Below are 20337 nucleotides of genomic sequence, written 5' to 3' on the forward strand. Positions count from 1 at the left end.
GAGAGGTTGGCCTGGTGGCTGCTCACTCATGGGTGTTGCAGAGCTTGGTTCTTTCCCACCATTATTTACTATATTTCATGAAGTAAAGGGGGGGGCAGTGGGGAGAGCCAGGAAGCAATGCTTTTAAAGTCACAGCTCCACTATTATGGAATAGTCTCACCTTGAACATCAGAGTTGGCCTGTGATAATCTTCCAAATTAAGACTGGTAAAAAGTGGTAACATTCTAGAGGGCTTTTGAGAGGGGGATGCCATCTGGCATGTAGCTGTCAAAATGTTGCTATTAATATTAGTAAAGGACTGTTTACAGTAGCAATACTGTTAGTTGATATTACCAATTTATTGTTACTGTGGGTTTTAATTGTTATTATTGGTTGGAGTCAGTTTGGTGTAGTGGTTAAGGCACCAGGCTAGAAACTGGGAGACCATGAATTCTAGTCCTGCCTTCAGCACAAAGTCAACTGTGTGACCTTGGGCCAGTCACTCTCTCTCAGCCCTAGGAAGGAGGCAATGGCAAACCACTTCTGAAAAACCTTGCCAAGAAAATTGGAGGGACTTGTCCAGGCAGTTGCCAGGAGTCAACACTGACTTGAAGGCACCAAAAAATAAATTACTGTATTGTGGATGTTTTGCTATTCTGTAAGCTGTCATCTGTCTGCTTAGATTTGAAGGAAAATAAATAAAGCTTTTCCACAGTACAGCTGGTCTATAATTACTAGCTAAGCTTTTCAATAAGACTTCTCAGCAGGAATGTCTGCAGCAAGCTTTCTTCAAAATGACAAAATGTGCATTGTAACATCAAGATGCAAGCTCTTCCCATTACATTGCAACATATGTACAAAAGAAGTGGAGTCTGCATTGTGAAATTATGACACATATTATATCATTTCTCTCTCCTTGTCACCCTGTGAATGTCCAAGTATATCAGATACTGCTCTGTACTGAAGAACTTAAGCACTTAAAAAGGTGTATGGTCATTTAGAAAGAAACTAAGAGAGGAAGATTTTGGCTCAAATTGGAGGGGGATGAGCTCTGTGGCTGGAATGCGAATAAGCATGAAGGTTGGACTAGATGATCTTTGTGATCCCTTCCATCCCCACAATTCTTTGATCCTATGAATGGGTGTACACAGTGTAAGCCTTGGGGCTATGGCTTGCCCCCCCCCCCCACAATGCAGCAGAATACAGTTAGGAAGGGCAGGTCATGGGAGAAATACAAAGGTCAAAGGACAATGCCTATTGTTCTTGAGATGCTTGCTTGCTTATTTATTTATTTATTAATCAAATTTATCACCACCCATCTCCCACAAGGGACTCTGGGTGGTTTACAGTAAAACATAAATAAGAGAAATATAAAACTATAAAATACTATAATACATAATAAAATAAATATAATAAGAATCCAATGGCTAAAAGTTCTCTGTGATTTGCAAGCAGAGCAGGGTCCTTCTGAGAGACTAGCCATCCCCAGGAATGACTACTCTCCCTCCCGCCCCAGACATGTTGACAGAACCAGATCTTTAGTTGTTTCCTAAAGTCCAGGAGGTAGGGAGCCAATCTCACTTCCGGGGGAAGGATATTCCAAAGGGCAGGGACTGTTGCTGAGAATGCCTGCCTCCTGGACCCCGCCAGATGGAGTTCTCTTACAGACGGGGTCCGTAGCATGCCCTCTCTCCATGACCGGGAGGGATGGGCTGATATGATGGGGATGAGACGGTCCCTTAGGTAACCTGGATTTTATGATATCATAAATGTACTTATACTGCAATAGCTACTTTGTGTTATGCAGTGTAATTTAAATTAAAGGAAGTTAATTTAGTTATAAGGCTTTCTGAATTTTCATTGCAATCAATGCTGATTTCAGTAAAGGTACTTTTCCTCAATTAGCAAGTGCTTAATTTCAGTGGAAAATTACTGCAGATGCTAATCCACATGAACAACAAACATGTTAAAAAACTTTATTTTACATTATATACATTTGGAAATATTCATTACCAACAACAATACAGACCATAAATCACTTTTAATGTACTTTGTTCTTAGTTTATATCACAGTATAAAGAACATATACAAAAAAAAACTTATTTTTCCCTAAAACATGGAATTTACCTATAGCACTGAAAAGAATCAGAATAGTTTTGCTCAAAACTGAAATTCCTGTGATGTGTTATAATCATTTAATTGTGTGAGGTAGTAACTAAATAATTCTGGCTAGGTGTTAAGACATTAAGAGGAAAAAATGTGACAACAGTAGTAAGGCAAAACTTTTTTTTTTAAACAAAAGCAAAATTCCTTAAAATAGTTGCCCCATCTAGTATCACTTCTTTTCCAGAAGAGGTGGTCTGTATATGATACTCTCCATGGCAGTGGGTTTGAAACATCCTTCAAAATGTAAATTTATAATATATATGCATGTTGCATGTTATATATTAACGCCTAGAACCTGTTGTTTGGGAGGTAGACTAGAAGACCTCCAAGGTCCCTTCCAAGCCTATGATTCTATGATCCTCTACTGATTACTAAGGTACTCCAGCTTCCCTCACAACTGGCCTTTAGAAGCTGTAGTTCAGCATCACTTGGAAGGTCACAATTTCACCCACTCCTGTTGTTAGGGTACGTATGGTCTGCTGGCTATCCTTCTGCCTTACTACCCAACCAGTCTGAACTGAGAGGCCAGCCTACATTTCTTGTGAGGTTGGGAAAACCAGCAGCAGTAAGCACTTCTGTTGTTCAGAAATGCTTTCCTCTGTTACTGATCTTCTGCTTGAAAACTCTGTTGCTATGTCTGAGGAACAGCAAGGATCCCTGAACGTAGCTTTAAAACCATTGGTTCATATTCATCTTCTGCATAAAAAAAGCAAGGGCAGGCAGGCTGCTCTTCTTCCTCCACAAGGTATCCAGCGGGAGGCCCGTGGCACACTATTATCCTATATGAGTCAGAGAGGATCTCCTCTGCAGATCCAAAAGGGCACAATGGCAATTCATTAGGGACAGTCAATCTCTCCTTAATGGGGGAAAATGCATACCTTTATTTTAATATCTGCAAAGTACTGCATACAGTACTAAGGCCTTTTGCACATGGCTATTTGGATCTAACTCCAAATGTTTATACACTTCCAGAGTGTGGAGTGTGTAACTTTTTGCATGATATATTGGAATTGGCAAGTCTCATCACAATAAAGCTTATATTATCATTGTACACACTTATAATTACACCAAGGTACCACTATTGGATTTATTCCCATTTCAAAATAGGTATTTTTTTCTCCAAGCATAGAAAATAATTAGGAGAATTTTCCTTAAATATAAAAATACAGGTGTTCAGTTGGCTGGTTTCACAAAGAGAACTACCTAAATAAGCTAACATTATAATGCCTAAATTATTTCCACAAATGTACTTTTGTGACTGAATACATTACATATTAACACTTTGTGCAACCAAAACACCAGTGTACTTGCATAGAACTAAAAACAAGATTGTAATGGGATTATAGCCTTGATTACAATGTCTAAAAGGTAAGATTTATTTATATTAGTGAATTACATAATAAAATACAATAGTGTTATTTAAATGCACTGTGTTTATCAATAGCATCCCATTTTGAAGAGTCCTTTAAATAGTACCCCAAATGCAATTTTCTGTCCTCAGCAAACTTTACATATCTGTACAGGTAAGACATTTTGACCATTATCTACAGAAAAATCAAGAGAGGCCTCCAGTAATACATTTCAACAAAAAATACTGCATATATGTACAAACATTACATAATAGTGAATCAAGAGTTCTGTAGAATAAATGTGCTAATCATATGCATATCATTTGGGCAAGCATTCTTGCTCTCACTCATTCTCATACACTACAATAAATTACAAACTAACTGTAGCTGGGATCCTGTTGCTTTTGTGCAATTGCTGTCATACGAGCTGAAGCAGTAGTGTTTTCTTATCTTGGTTATGTTACCTCTCAGTAACTGTTCTCATGACCTGCCAAGATGTACAGGTTGCTATTGGCAGTAGGGTTATCTGTTGGTCTACTCTCCAGTACCACAACTCTGGCGAAAAAGAATATCCCAAAAATAATAATGTTGGCAAATAGACAAAACCTTTATGAAAGCCCTTAATTGGGTCTGACTTTCAGATTGGGGTGGGGTGTGTGACACAACATAAGCCAATTGAGAGTCTTTTTTCTTGGTCCAATTGAGTATGCTCGTTCTCCTTTATCCAACTGCATGTTAAAATGAGAGAGCAGCTGCCAGGGATGATCACTTGCCCAATGAAGTGAGTGAAAGGCAATGTCAGAACTGGCCAAGTTCCCCTCCCCATAAATGATGGAAGGACTTGAGTCCCTAAGGTCTAATCCTTGAAGCTGCCCAGAAGAAAAGGACAGGCAAGTGAGTTGTACATAGTATGCCTAGTGGTTCCTACTTTTCCTCAGCAGAGGAATGAGTTTGGCAGCTGCTGATGTACTGGGCCCAAAGCCCAATAGATAATTTATTGCAAGACAACTCCTTCCCTAGATGTTGTGATTGTGATTGATCATACCTGTCAGATCCAAGGAGTCTAAATATTCTTGTATTGTCAGAAATTTCCTGGGTGATCTATTTGAGAAGCCAAATAAACATTTTTAACTGAGTGAAAGTGCTTGTAACAAATGCTCAATGAATCAAACCTTGCAAGCATTTTACTTTACAGTATTGAATAAAATTAATTGTAGTAGTTATCTAAAATTGAATGAGATACATTACAAACAGCAGCTAGCTAGCTAGCTACGGCTACCAGATCTGGTGGCAACTTCTGGTCAACCACTAGATAGGAACAAAGGAATACAGAAAACTCTACTCCTTGCTGCTGGTTGACTAGATCTGGTAGCCCTAATTTTAAATATTACTACAGTATTTCAGGGCAACTGAAATGAATTATACAATATCCATCCAAAGTGCTAACTGACTCAAACTGTACAGTAAAATCTATGGTACGTGCTATTATTATTTATCCCCTTTCCAGATAAGGTGACTAAGGTTATGGGAGTGGTTAAGGCTATAGAGCAGAGTTTCTCAACCAGGGTTCCGTGGAACCCTAGAGTTTTGTGAGAGGTCACTAGGGGTTCCCCGGGAGATTGCTATTTATTTTAAAAAATCGGGCAACTTCACATTAAAGAGGTAAGTTTTATTCTTTATTTTTAGTTTTTAGTTTAAGAATACTGTTAATGCATATATACAGGTCTACTCATGAAACGAATATAATAATTTTGTAACTTCTGGCCTATATTTAAGCCTGAATGTGCACAGGTTCCCTGAGGCCTGAAAAATATTTCAAGGGTTCCTCCAGGGTCAAAAGGTTGAGAAAGGCTGCTATAGAGTGAGTTCATAGAAAAGCCAACTTTTCTATTGAGATGTTCTACTTAATTTCTTGGATTGCTACACTTCTCGGCCATTGAGGGAAAATGTATTTACAGCTGCTGCATTTTGCAAAAAATCCTGCAGTTTATTTATTTATATTTATCTATCATATTTTTATTACCACCCATCTCCCTCATACGGGGGACTCTGGGCGGTTCAGTTTACGCTATCAAGAATACTAAAAACATCCATTTTGTTTTCAGCTTATTTTTCAAGAATTCAATTAAATAATTCTGATTTTTTTCAACTTGCAATATTTACCTCATTTGATCGAAAACTCCTGCCTTGCATCCCATGTTTCCAGAAAGCCAAAACACTATCTTGTAAGCAAACTGGCAGGAAAAGAAAACACAAATTAGATTCTTTGGGACTGTGTCCTAAGACGCTTTCCTACTTAAATTGTATTGATTTCACATATATTTTAATGAATGAAGGGCTGAAGTTTAGGGTGCAAGAAGCTTTTGTTGTATGTGACAAACTTCTTTCCTTTCAGTATTCTGAACCTTCAATTTATTATCTGATGCTGGGTGGGCAGGCTGCTATAAAGCAAATGCTATTTGGGATTGTATTAACAGAAACACAGAGTGCAGATCATGGGGAGTAATTGTCTCACTGTACTCCATTTTGGTCAGGTGCTACTTGGAGTACTGTGTCCCTGGAGCCAGTTCAGAGGAGGACTACCAAGTTGGCCTGGGGATGGGAAACCAAGTTCTCTAAGGAGTAGTTATAGGGTCTAGGTAAGTTTAATTGGCAAAAGAGAAGACTGAGGGGGGATGCAACAGCAGTCTTCAGATATCATACGGAGGAGAGAGTGGATTTCTTCTCTGTAACTCTGGAGGGAAGGACCAGAACCAATGAATTGAAATTATGGGGAAATAAGATTTGGGTAAGATATTATGAGGAATTTCCTGATAGTAAGATCTGCCAACTAGTGGAATAGGCCGCCTCATGAAGTGGTATCATCCCCCTTTCACTGGAAGTCTTCAAAAAAAGGCTGGCCAGAAATATGTCTGTAATGTTTAGCAGATCCTGCACTGGGTAGAGGGCTTGGATTAGTTAACCTCTGAGATCCCTTTCTATGACCTGTCCTCTATTGTTCCAGAATGCAGGGCGTGAAATAGTGCATTAAGTTACAGGAATAAGATTCTGACTGAATGTTTGCAAAAATGTGCTAACAGTAAAAGCAATTTAAAAGCAGAACCAGTTGCCCAGAAAGTTGGTAGATTTCCCTTCATTGGATATGTTCAAGCAGAAGCTAATTGATAATCTGTGGGGATGTTTTAATCTGGATTCCTTTACTGAGCAAAGGATTGGACCCTTGGTCTAAATTATTCCTTTAGCAGTAAGCCAAAATCAACAAATCATAGTAGTATGATTTAGCATAATATGTGAAACAGGCTTACATATTCAACAGATTTGAGGGACAGGAAGTAGTCTAAATAACTCCAACAATAGGACTAATTTATGTGAATGCAGTAATGAATAGGATGAGTTAAATGATTAGATTTAAAAAAAAAACATAATTCCCAGAAATTTTGAACTGGAAAAAAAAATTATTATGTATCAGTACACGTAAGAGTTAACACAATAGACCATTTATATTCATAACATATCTTTTAATTCTGACTTCCAGGGATAGTAAAACTTTGAGCTTCATAAAGAATAGTCCAATGAGGGCTTTATCAAAAAAAAAAAGTGTTTAGTCAAATATTTTTTGTTTTCCCTTGACTATGTTTATTTTGGAAGGATATGGTTTATCCTAAATACTTTTTAAACTGTATTTGTTTTTAGCAATGTGTGAAATGACTTGGCTTGCTGTTAGAGACATTAGAAATGTGCATACCAAGCATCTTTCTACCTTCAAATTTTCATTTACATAATGCAAATTTTCATTATATAATGCAATGAAATATTGTAGTGGTTAGCTAACTAAATGTAAGGTTCACTTTTACTTACCTATTGATTCAATCTGGAAATCAAAGGTGAGTTCGGAGGAGAGTTTTCGGCTAGATTTTAATCTGCCTTGCAAATTTACTATTTTTATACAGCCTGAAAAAGCAAACACCATTTGTTATTCAGCAACATTTCAGTGCATCTTATCCAAATATTTATGTATGGATCATACTTGTCACTTACAATCCAAGCAGACTAAAATGGTATCTCTCTCCAGTTGTGTTACATGCACAACATTTGTCTGTGTAGTATCTACAACAAAAGAACTAAAATGAGTTAACATTTTTATACAAATATCAAGACAGGTATTATGTAGTTGAAGTATATTAAATATCCTAACTGTATATACATTAGTTTTACAGGTCAATTTTCTCCTTATAGAAACTACACTCATGCTACCTGCTGGTTGGTTTATAAATATGATATATTTAAAAAAAACAGTAAAAAAGGGGGTTGGTGAGATGTGAGTGATCTTTTAAAGCAGAAGAACAGAAACCAGAACAAGAATCATGTTTTCCTCCAGGAGGCCTAGATAACACCAGCTCCAATCAGGAAGCCCCATGCTTTTGCTTTCTACTCTGTCTCATACTGCTAGTCATCTCCAATTGAATACAGGCTGAGAGGGATCATTTTCTATTTCCCATTTTTTCTTGCTCATGGAGAAAGATAGTCCATTCCACCATGAAGCATGAAGGAGCAAGCAAGAAGTGATATCCTTAATATGAAGATACGTTGAAGTGTAAAGAGGACAAAGTTAAAGATAATGGGAGGGAAAGCCTGATGGGCTCCCTCTGACCCACCGATTAGAAATTCTCTATTCCTGTTTAAGCTCCCCATAAGTCTTCCACAAAGGCAAACAGCAGATAAGAACAATTAAACTCCCCCACTGTATACAACTCTAATCAGAACCATTCTCTCACAATGAAGGCGCCTTTACTTCCGACCTTCAGGAGGGCCCTGAAAACCTGGTTTTGCCATCTTGCGCGGGGCGGGCAGGTGGGCAACTATCCATGGGGTTGGCTCGCACCTTAGAGCCCCTCCCACCTGATCAGGATTTTTAACCTCTTGGATTGTATACTTATTTATATTGCATTTTATATTTGTAATTGTTTTTATAGATTTTAATTGTTATTATGATAGACTTAATTTTATTGTAAACCGCCCAGAGTCCCCCTTTTGGGGGAGATGGGTGGTAGCAAAATTTGAATAATTAATAAACAAACAAATAAATATTCACAGTAGCTGGAGAAAAAAAAAACAGCAAAATACTATTTGTCCTGTGGTAAGACATTGAATGAGCCAGATAAAGGGTCAAGCCAAAGAGCACTAATGACTCCAAAATGTATGTAGTTTAACTATTAAGCCATCCTGGAGTGGAAGCATTATAAATCTAGAATCTGAAAGTACTAAAATAAAAAAGCAATCTAGGATATGGCACAGACTTCATTACTGTGGAATCTATGGAATTACTTTTCTTATTATAAATGGGATTGTGCTCTAAGAGCAGACAACTCTAGTTACAAATTGATCACAGGAAATAACAAACCTGTTTCTGTAAACCATGAAGAGGTAGAATTTGGGTTCACAGTTTCAAACTTCACCACTTGGTTGAAATCTTTCCCTTTACTTACACCAACACAAACCAAGGGGAATTCCTGTTCAGGCACTACAAGCATTTCAAACAACCTCAGTGGACATGGTACAGGAAAGTCTATGTGCTAAATCAAGAAATGTATTAGTCACAAAGCAATCATGGAAGCATAATATTATTAAATTATTTCAGCAATATATTATGATAGGCTTTTATTCTGTAATGTTTTTAGTAATTTCAATCCTCCTTTATGGAATACTGTAGATTATTAGATGACTTTCTCAAAATAAGGTCTTCATGGAGACTGTGCCTTTGCTGTTAAAACAAAATGCCAGCTAGGATCCTGTGAGGTATCTGAGTGGTAATTTTGAACCTTTAACTCTACCTCAAGTCTATGGGCAGTGCAAACCTGGAAATAAGGTTGAATCCATGTTGAAAAAGCCACCACTTCCTAAATGCAGCGGGTTCCTGCCAGCCAGGGAGAAGGTGGAAGAGCAACAGTCTTTCCCATACATTCTACTTTGAGAATTTTCCTGTGCCAGTGATAACATTGGAAGAGCGTTTCTCTCTTTTGGACAACATATTGGAAAAAGTCAGTTTTATATCAAAGGTATTTTCCGATCATTCCCCAGAAAATTATCTCTCCACTTTGCTAGCCATGTATCCCCAGCACTGGCAAATTCTGTCAATGGACAAGAATTCCTCCAAGAAACGGAGAGTATGTCTTGGCTTGCTTATGGAATAGTACTTTCTCAATATCCCAAAGCCTCTCAGAAGCCAATTAATGGGCTACCACTGCAGATCAAGATTTTTTTTTCCACAATGCAATCAAATATACAAGAGCCTCTCTGCTTTTTAAAACTACTTCCTGCTTCAAATTTTATTGACTGATTGATCAAATTTATATGTCACCCATCTCACTATATAAGTGACTCTGAGTGGCTTACAAGTAAAAGAGAAGACCATAAAAATCCTTACAAAATATACAAAGTTAAAAGGACAGAGAGAGCATCCTCAAGCCACCAACCACCCCCAGGGCTGCGTACCACTATTGGTACAATATTCCCTCATGAACACCGATAAACACTGCTCCAGGATCTTTATTCAGGCTGAGTTGTCTGTGAAGTTGTTTTACCTAATCTCTGTTAATAATACTGCAACAACAGCTGCTGCTGCTGTTACTACTACTAGTACTAATCTCTCTCTCTCTCTGATCCTATTTTATTCTTAGAATAAAGTTTTTTTAAGGGAGCCTACCTTGATTAACATGAATTTCTGCATTGGTTCAACCCACTCTAAGAGAACAATGCTAGACTGTAGTGCCCCACAAAGGTATTTGTGTCCTGTGTAAGGATTCCTCACTGAAAAGAAACAAAATGACAGGTCTCCTTAGAGCAGGGATTCCTAAACCTTTTGCCATCCCTTTAGTGTAATCTTAATCTACATACCTCCCCTAAAAATCCAAACACCAAAATGAACACAAATGAACAATGAAAACAATACAATGAAATTTTGGGGAAGGTGGATTTATTGTAACAATGTACAACTAAAAGGTTCTTCATACCTCCCCTGGACTCTAACTGTACCTCCCCAAAGGAAGTACACTTCACAGTTTGGGAAACCCTGCCTTAGAGTAGAGCATGGACAATGTTGAAATTATATAGTATGCAATGCTAGAGAACTGAATATCTGCATAGAAAGCTAAAGTGAAGCTCTTCTGTTGTTTTCTAGCTGTGGCCTTATTAGACATGAAAGTGGTGTAGAATGGCCATGAAACTGTCACAATCTCTTTTCTATTTCTATTGTGAAGATCATACTTTTACAAAAAAAAAAAAAACATCCTAGGTAGGAATGAATATTTTCCTTCATGGTCTGCTAAAACAACTACCTGTGAGAAACAAGGGAAAGATGACATCAACATCACAACTTCATATGTGCATATCCTAAGATATTCTATATGGCACATATAGAAAAATATATAGAAAAATGTACAGGTGTGCTATAGCAGTGTATGTTATGGATAGGAAAAAAAAACCCTACTGCACAATTCTAATTTCCCCAGGAAAGCTCTGAACCAAGAGATCCCATTCCCACAAACTCTACCAGCCCCAGAAAATTTTCTTTTGCACTCTGTTCTGAAAAACATTCCTTCACTGCATGTGCATCGTCTAATTACAACAGAGGCATTAAAATAGTTATTAAATGTAAAATTCCAAGCCAACCATTATACAGGTGCAAATTATAAAAAGAGAGACACACACTGAGGTGAGAAAGTATCCTTACTTACCCACACAACATTTTTGACACCATTTGGTATCTGGGATTTTTGTAGAAACTGCAAACTTCCTAGAATGCAAAAAGAACAATGGAAATTAATCTAATACTCTTCCTCCTGATATTATGATCCTATTACCTGAGCCTTGCTTTTGTTCCAAATCAACTCCTGGAAATTGAGTGGTAGGGAGGTGCAGCTGATTGTAACAGTATAGTACACAAATAAAGCAGGTTTAATCTACTCTGCAAAATACTGAATCACCAGCCTCAATCTTAAAGACTGTAATTGTCCTGATTACCAGGAAACACACTGAGACAATGACTTGGTCTCTAATATTTATTAGTAGTACTTAACAAGAATCCTAACAAACTGAGGAAGCATGGGAAAACCCAGCCATATAACCCCCAAAGGTTAAGGCGGTCCCGATCTGTGTCTCTTTGAATGGCTGAACAGTTCCTCAGTGCTACGCATGCGCTTGACAGTCTGGGTGGGAGCCCCCTGCTCGCCATCCTTACTCATGACAGTAATGCTATAGAGAAGCTTGAGAGGCTGCTGAATGAACCTAAAATCTCAATCAAACTCAATGTGAAAAAGCAATCTAAATACCACTCCTTATGCTATGATTGATCTAGCCTCCTTCCTGTGCAGTCCTTAATAAGAGTTGTGTTCCCCAACCTGCTGGCTGGGGAATTCTGGGAGTAGAAGTCCACACATCTGAAAGATGATGAGGTTGGGAAACAGGGCTTAATCCTCCCTCAATTTTTCTAAAAAACATTTTTGGCATTTTTAAAATATGTTATAATGCTTTATAATGTTATTGTTCTCTCAGATTCAAGGGCTGTGCAAACACTCCAGAGAAAGGTGCTTTAAAAAGCATCTTTTAAAAAATCATTAAAGCAGTCAAATTGTTTGTAGGCGAAATGACTACATGCACACACATGAAGATAGCAGGGAGCAGCTTCGGAAACAAGTGCACTAGTCTTGCAAACTGTGCAGCTGCTTTAACTCAGTAACACCACTGAACATTTGAACTTACCAGGTTTGAATCCCTCCCTCTTTCTATACTGAATACAATGATCACTTTTTACCATACTAGAAAAATTGGTTCAAGAATGTTTTAAACTTTATGGCATTGTGTTTTAATAATGTTCTCTTTCCTGTGTGATAGTTTTGGCACATGCACAACCCTCAATAGAAGAGTTTTTATTGTTGTTTGTTAACTAATTAATTAGTATTTTTCTTCACACTTGTGGGGTCCCAACTTTGCAGACAATTCTAATGATGCATTAGCAATGTTTGCAGGGGCAAATGCCTTTCTCCCTTCTCTGCATATGCAAGCGTGTAATTGTCAAAATCTCACAAAATCTCATTCAATGAACTCTCCCGCACCGGGATCTCCTGCAAAAACATTGAACTCTCACATGATTTGGCTATCCTGAAAACATTTAGCTATTTTGTTTTTGAAGATTAGCTTGAATTTAACTCGGGGCTTGCACATATGCTGTTAGGAGTATTGCAGCTGCTGTAGTACCCGTGAATGTCACACACTGCCAATCCCTGGTTTATATGATCTGTCTCAATGCCTTTTAAGACATTCCTTTTCAAACTCAGAGTGCCATGCTAATGGAAGACAAACTCTGCTTGTTTTCCTGTCATCTACTCTGCTCCCTAAGTCACAGCCCAATCCAGTCAGGAAATTATCTTAAATTTGGAACTTTTTCAGAGGGATAAGGAAGAGGAAATGCCAACTTTTCTCAGTCTTCTTTCACTGGCTCTTTAAATGAACTTTTTTAAAAACAATAAATTGTTATCATCTATAAACACTTGTAAGCCACTCTGAGGATTCAATTAAAAAAAAAAACTAAAATACTATCTAAAACAAGCAATATATTTACCTGGGAAGTATTCTGTCAGGTAGTTTGTGTGCTGGTATAGCAACCGGTAACTTCTGCATCTGCCGTGCATAGTCAAACAATCCTGGCAAATTATGAGAATAAAGCTGAGAAGCTTTACCTGTAAATAAAGGAGTAAATACAACTTTTAAAAATTTCACAGACAAAAGTACTAATATGTACATGGTAAAAATTTTTTTAATGAAATGTCCTACCTGATATTGATAGCAAGCAATTGTTCATTACATATAGCCATGTGCATCGTCGGGGAAATAGCTGATAAAAGGAAGGGAAATAATTTTGAATGAGATAGATGATAAACCTGACATAGTAAACTGTTGTTATTAGATATCCTGGCCTAAACTTGCTTAACACACATATTTTCTTTGTAGTTTATTAAATCTACAATCCACCTTTCAATACAAGGTTCCAATAAAAAATAAATGCAAAAATGTAAAGTTAAATAGTTGTGGTTGATTTGTTGCTAGTTAGCCTATATAAGGACTGCAAGATAACCACATGCTTAAGATGTGAACCTCGTTTAAAATTAAGCACAGCTTGATGTAACATGTAATTGCACCCTATTTGTTTTGAACAAAGGTGAGGGCAGCCCAGACCAAGGAAGTCTTTCCTTCCTAACAGTTCATGTCAAGGACAGCCCCACCAATTTGCATGAGGTAAGGCTCCTCCAGTAAGGCATTGTGAGCTGTCACTCATCTGCTGCTTAGCAGTCATGCCCAAGTTGATGAAGTTCTTAATCCTGCTATGGTGGATCACCCAAGGGCCTAATGCTTTGAGTCACCAATTCAAGGTGGAGATACGGCATCATGTTTTGTCTTCAAAAATACTTGCTATATCATTTTCCCATGACCAGGACTGAGACGTTATGCAAACCAATGAATATGGTGTTTCTGGTGAGACAACAAATTCTGAATAGGGACATGGGTGGGATTTTAGCATTTTCTCTTCAAAACAATTCCCTTAACTATGATCTGAAACTAGTGTACATTCTGGACACTTGTATGTAAATTATTCATATTTTCACACTGTTGATTTATATTTTCTCATCATTTTGAAGTGAATATGCAGGAATTAAATATAATGAAAGTAAAATTAGCAAGTAGTATATACTGAACTATAGTTTATTGGTTTGGCATTAATAATTTTTTGATATAGATATGCTATAAAATTGCTTGAAGTTTCATTTATCTGTTTTGGTGAAATCCAATGCTTTGCTTACACACATGGGTCTTTTTCTGCCATGGGCATAAAAATAAAAAAACCTATTTTAATTTTTAAAAATGAGTTATATAAATTAATATCTAACATCTCATGTGATCACATGCAAAAATACAGACATTTGGTGAGATACGGCTATCTTGAAAAATTTGAGTAATTTAATCTTTAATTCTTTTAAATAATGTTTTGGAGGTCAGTGCACTCCATCTAGTGGTAATTGTAGCTGCCAAATATCTGCCCCCAAACTTGACAATTTTCAGTTATAAAAATAAAGGTCTGGTATCTTGGTAACTAACAGAAAAACATTTTAGGCTATATTGAGAAAAGTATTCACTACTACATTTAGAAACCAGAGTCCGAATACAAACCTGTTCCATTGACGTTTCATGAAGCTCATTAAGATTTAAGGTATAAATACCCTCCTCAGCACCAAATATCAAGTACTGATCTACAAAGAAATGAAGGTACTTAATAAAAGGTTTCGTTTTATCACCCAAAAGCCTCTCAAAGCAATACCATAAATTTAAAATAACATACATTAAAATATAGTAGTTTAACATAGGGCAGATATATTAATCAATCCCTTTTTAAAATAACAAGTGATTCTCAGTATCTTGAATTACATAGTAAGGAATTACAGATAATTCCATTCATGGTCATAAAATCCATGATGAAACAAAGAAGATTTAATTCTGGTTAGTGCCTGAACGCCTTGCATTGCCCAATGGAAGTCTTATAAATAAACCATCCTTATCTTTTAATTTTTGGATGCACATGGGAACCAAATGCTTTGGAGATCTGAAACAGCCCACTTTGACTCAATTCTAAAGTCTATCTAGTTTTAAATATTAATTGGAAAAGGGCCATAAGTCTATATTTTGTCCTAGGCCTATTCAACTGCAAGTTGAACAGAGGTTACAAACGTTTTTTTTAGTTCAGTGCTAATTTGGCATTTCTGAGACTTTATCAGAGACAGATTTAACATCTTTGTAAACTTTTCATCTCAATGCCAACTTAGCATTTAAAATAATTATAAGTTAGTAAGGAACAGCTCTCTTTTCAATGGCTCCAACATCAACTACTCTCTGCATAAATGAAGAAAGCTCAAGCTGATCCATGTTTCATTTCTTATCATATGGTAGCCATTCCGTGGTTGATCTTCAACATCTAAACCAGAATCATTTTTCTGTTAAGAGCTGACATATGCAAAGGTGGGATGGACTCTGTGCAATCTTGAGCTCTCACTATGTTCTCACTTCCAACTCTAAGTGGAACAGAACACTGGATACTTAGCATTAAGATTCTTTTTGATTTTATGTGAAACATCTAGCAATGGGTTAGTTTCCCCTATTGCCCAGGAAGGCTTTTTTGTTGGTAGACTTGGTGATGCTAAACACCACACTGTTTCATCCTGTGAAACAGCATTCTCATGAAGGATGAAGACTGGTGTGTCAGCCTCATTACAGTTAGCTTACCCTGCAGTCTTCCTTCCTCAGAAGGAAGAATAAACTACGTATGCAGAAGAACAAGATGGCAATGGGACAGAATGGCCTGTACTATTTTCAGACCAGCAGTACATCACTTTTTAATGCTATCCTAAGTGTGGGGGAGGGGAGGGGAGGGGGAAACTTGCTGCAAGTAAAACAGTAGAGCAGGACAGCACATGAGCTAGGCTAGAACTAATATCTGAGACAGCATTTTAAAAAGGTAAGAGCAGTTTGGTGTAGTGGTTAAGGCATTAGCTAGAAACCAGAAGAATGTGAGTTCTATTCCTGCCTTAGACACAAAGGCAGGTGGGTGACCTTGGGCCAGTCACTCCCTCTCAGCGCCGAAGGCATAAATGAATGAATGAATGAATCCTCCTCCTCTTGATCTGCAGTCTATGATACAATGACACTATGGCCTTCAAGGTTTAGCCATTTTGTTCCACTACCTGTGTAAGACTAGGCCTTATCTGCCTAATCAGGATTAAGCAGAATGATAAAAGGTTCACAGAGGATCATTAGCATAGACAATAAAATGTCAAACCATATGAAAAGCCTCAAATAGATCTCTAGTGTGATATTAGGCTTAAAGAGAAAACATATAATCTGGTAGATGATTTTCATCCTGTAAAATGTTTAACAGAATTTTAGTTATTCCAAGTATCCATACTAGTTCAATAAATCAAATCCACACTGCATCGGAATTATTTCATAAGTCTGGTGATAATTACTGAAACAACCAGAAAACATTGATTAATAAAGACCTTAGAAGAGAATCTTGCTAACAGCTTCAAAAGAGATCACTGAGAAGTATCCCATCTTTTGGGTGATACTGCCTGGGCAAATGGAAATCTGTGTGTGAGTAGTCAAGTGGCAGCCAGAACTCAATCTCATAATAAAATGATTTTTAAATGTATTATTTCATCCTGGCTCAGTGTAAACACATAACTTTAGGAAAGCTTGATGAGACTATTACCTCTTGTATCAGGATTTATCCATGAAGTTGCACAGTGAATTTTCAAGGGGCATCCATTGAAAACCTTTGAAAAGCAAGCACCCATCTGTTTAAAATAAAACCACACATAATTTAGAACAATGCATTTATGACTGCCTTGAGTACTTTCAACTTTCACCTAAAAATGAGCACTTTCAATGAAGCCAAATATCTGCAAATAACACTAACACATATCACACAATGCCATAATATGGTTTTGCCTTAGTGTGATTACAAATTGTAGGAGGAGAGTCGTGTTAGTCTACAGTAGCATAATTCAAAGGAGTCTGGTAACCCTTTTTCAGACTAACAAATTTTGTCTCACATATAACCTGCATCAGCAAAATCACCCTGTCTTCCCCTCCCTTCCCCCAGATCATTCCAACTGATGAACTACAGAAGATTTCAGTTCTGAGTGCCACTTTATTGTTTTAGTACTTAGTTTTAATGGTATTTGTATATGACTGTATTTTTCTTTTTCTTTTTTCCTTGTATGCCATCCAGAGTCACATGGTCTGAGTTGGGTGGCCATATAAATGTTTAAATAAATAAATCTTAAGTCCTACTTCAGTTTAGCCATTCCATGCATCTGGTAAGTGAGCTGTAGCTCACAAAAGCTTATGCTATTTAATAAAATGTGTCAGTCTGAAAAGGTGCTATCACACGCCTTCTGATCTGTGATGTACAACTGCAGCTTAGTAAGAAAAACAGTTTATTCTAGGGCAATAATAGAAATTATAGTTTATTTACCGTAACTATGACTTACAGTAATTATTCTTTCAATACTAAAAAGTATCCTTTTATTTCCCTGGCTGTTGTTAAAGCTTTGTATCATTTTCCTGTTCCTTCTTCCTGTGTTTGATTTCATTTGCCTACATTGATTAGCTATGGCAGCCAACACTATTTTGTTGAAAGACATTGAATGAACCGTAGTAGCAGTATAATGTGGAATTAAAAAGGCATAAGTATTAAACATTTTTTTTATTCAGACATGATCTTTCACGGGAGCTTAGCTGCACAGAACAACAACCCTACATCCTAATAGCTATGAGATGCTTTGCTCCATTTATTCATGCATACCTGCAGCAGCCATAGTAAGTGCAAAAAATGAAAACCTTTCCACATTACTTTCAGAACAATATTTGACAGAAAGCTTTACATCTTATTATTTTACTCCTCTAAATAATTTGCACTTCTCAAGATCTCCATGTCAGCAGGGTTTTTAAAAATTATCTAGAAGGAATCTGAAAGTCATACAGAACGACAGATACTATTTCTTCTCCTATATACCCAAACTTTAATAATGTAAGTAATGCAGAAAAATAAATAGGCCACATTGTCTTAAAAGGGTGAAAACCGAAATGGTATTAAAAATATGAGTTTTCTATTTTAATGATCAAAATATGCTAAGTTAGATAGTATGTTCAAACTGAAGACTTTATTTTTTTCGTAAAAGAAGGAATTGTGGCATACAAATATATTCAAAGTGACATTTAATTTAGAAGTTACCATGTGAGATTTCACCAGATGCATTTCTGTTAGACCACAGTAGCAAAAATACTGGAAGTCAAGCAGTCAAGTATTTCTCTCTCCTGTACAAAGTCACATTCAAATCCTTTTGATAGCTTTAGTAATAGCAGTTACACTTATCTACTGAACACTGAAGCAAATTAGAGGATAAAAATTGATACACGGTCAGAAAAAATAGGTGGATTACAGATATCTGAAGGCCTGGAAGTGCTGAAACTTTTTTGTTTTTATTTTCGATTTGAAACAACAATATATCTGGATCCTCAGAGAAGGTTACAGCTATTCTGTAACTATTTGTTATAACAGGCATAGCACTGTTAATGCAGTACATAAGTTTAATCTCTAAACATAAATTGTATTCAACAATGCTGTTGGACAATATTTCAATTCTGATAAAAGGAGCTTGTCAGGTTCAGAATGGAATACTTACATGTACTTTTGGAGTAGGAGGAAGACCATTACTAATTGGCTTCTAGGAAACAAAAAAAGTACATTTAAACACTGACTTCTAATCTGAGCTAAAACAACTAAAATATCTGTTGAAGTGGAAATATATTTGCTCAAGGAGGCAAAATGGTGTTCGTAAAAGCCAACGGTAAGCTTTAAGTATGATGGGGAGACCTAGCTTTCTTCTCAAGGCTTGCAGATGGGGCCTATTAATTACACTTCTATGCTCTAGAGTATGGCAAAACTATGGGGAAGTTCTCAGTGTTCTTTTCTAGGTTCAAGTTGGAGAACCAGAAACTTAGTCCAGAAGGATAGGCTGCTTCCCTGTAATTGTGATTCTCAGAGTAGACAGAGGCATAAATCTGGAGTGAAAAATCTGGAGTGAAAAAGAAGATAGGGTATTATTTAGGTTAGGTATTTTTGACCATCTAGCCTAGTGCTGTCAACACTGATTTAAAATCTTAGGATTTCTCTCTAGTTTATTTTAATCAGAAATATCCATTGCAATGCATTTACACAGTAAATGAAAGAAAGTAGAGGGAGTTTTGCACCTGTATCACTCAGGAGGAATCATCACAGAATATCTGCAGCTAAACCATGGTTGGAAGCATTGCCACTGGATTTAGAGGACAAATAATTTCTTTGCCTTCCTACTGCAGTCTAAGGTGGTCTTGAATATGCAAGAGCTAGATATCCATGATATTATTTTGTAAATAGAACAACACTTTACCACTTGTAATTGATTATGAGAATCATGACCATTCTATGCTGAATGATCTCAAGTACCAATATATGTAGCTCAGGGTTGAACTGTGGAGTCGTTGGTGCTCAGACAAGTACCTTTTGTTCAGAAAAGCATGTTCAAGTAAGAGTCCCTATTGATCCCAACACTGCACATAAATTATTTTCCTCCCCTTTAGGCATCGTCTTATTTAGCAGCGTTTGGAGTGTGATCTGGCTGGCAGCAATCCTACTTCCATTTTTTTTTGTGTGGAATGTTTTACTGATATATACATATGCACATTGGTACAAGGCCACACAAAGTGCCTCCTTTTTGCATGTTTGCAAAAGGCACCTACTATATCCTTTAAGATTGCCAACCCTATAATTCCCTCCACGCCTATGGGCTCCTGAAAGGCTATTTCTGGTACATGGAAAAATACATTTCAGACATTCAGTGAGATATATGTCCCAAGCATGTGCAATAACTTTAATAATGGATTTATTATCTTGCTTTTCTTTGCAATACAAATGCTTAAATTCACTAGCATAAAAATATTGTAGATTCAGATACCAAAACTACAAAAAATACAAGCAAACCATAAGGTGCGATAACCTAGAGGAATTTGCATTGAGTTTTTCCAACAAACTAAAAAAACAAAGAAGAAATATAGCATTACCTACCAATATTTCCTTTCTTTCTTTCCTAGGATTAGTGTGCCTATTCTCACTTGGTTCTTGATGAGGAGAACTCTCTTTGTCACCATTTAATTGCACAGCATTCAATCCATTACCTTTACAGAAAATGTTAAAGGC

General features: G+C 36.9%; 1 protein-coding gene across 6 annotated transcripts in view; it reads right to left on the reverse strand.

Annotated features, from left to right (window-relative positions):
- Positions 1-1941: 1941 nt before the first annotated feature.
- Positions 1942-20337, reverse strand: part of MAP4K3 (mitogen-activated protein kinase kinase kinase kinase 3) — a 64190-nt gene continuing 45794 nt past the window's right edge. For 5 of the 6 annotated variants that reach the window (XM_063302022.1, XM_063302014.1, XM_063302006.1 and 2 more), the window contains 14 exons: positions 20206-20315; positions 18785-18826; positions 16807-16891; positions 14715-14794; positions 13323-13383; positions 13111-13228; positions 11228-11286; positions 10198-10301; positions 8896-9067; positions 7533-7601; positions 7353-7445; positions 5658-5728; positions 4540-4595; positions 1942-4049 (listed from right to left, as the gene is read on the reverse strand). In XM_063302022.1, coding sequence (XP_063158092.1) covers positions 3962-4049; positions 4540-4595; positions 5658-5728; positions 7353-7445; positions 7533-7601; positions 8896-9067; positions 10198-10301; positions 11228-11286; positions 13111-13228; positions 13323-13383; positions 14715-14794; positions 16807-16891; positions 18785-18826; positions 20206-20315 — 1208 coding nt within the window. In that variant the 3' untranslated portion in view covers positions 1942-3961. The remainder of the gene's footprint in view (positions 4050-4539; positions 4596-5657; positions 5729-7352; positions 7446-7532; positions 7602-8895; positions 9068-10197; positions 10302-11227; positions 11287-13110; positions 13229-13322; positions 13384-14714; positions 14795-16806; positions 16892-18784; positions 18827-20205; positions 20316-20337) is intronic. The other variant, XM_063302033.1, reaches the window with a different exon arrangement.

Source organism: Candoia aspera, chromosome 1 (assembly GCF_035149785.1).
Source record: "Candoia aspera isolate rCanAsp1 chromosome 1, rCanAsp1.hap2, whole genome shotgun sequence".
In the NCBI taxonomy this organism is placed as follows: Eukaryota; Metazoa; Chordata; class Lepidosauria; order Squamata; family Boidae; genus Candoia; species Candoia aspera.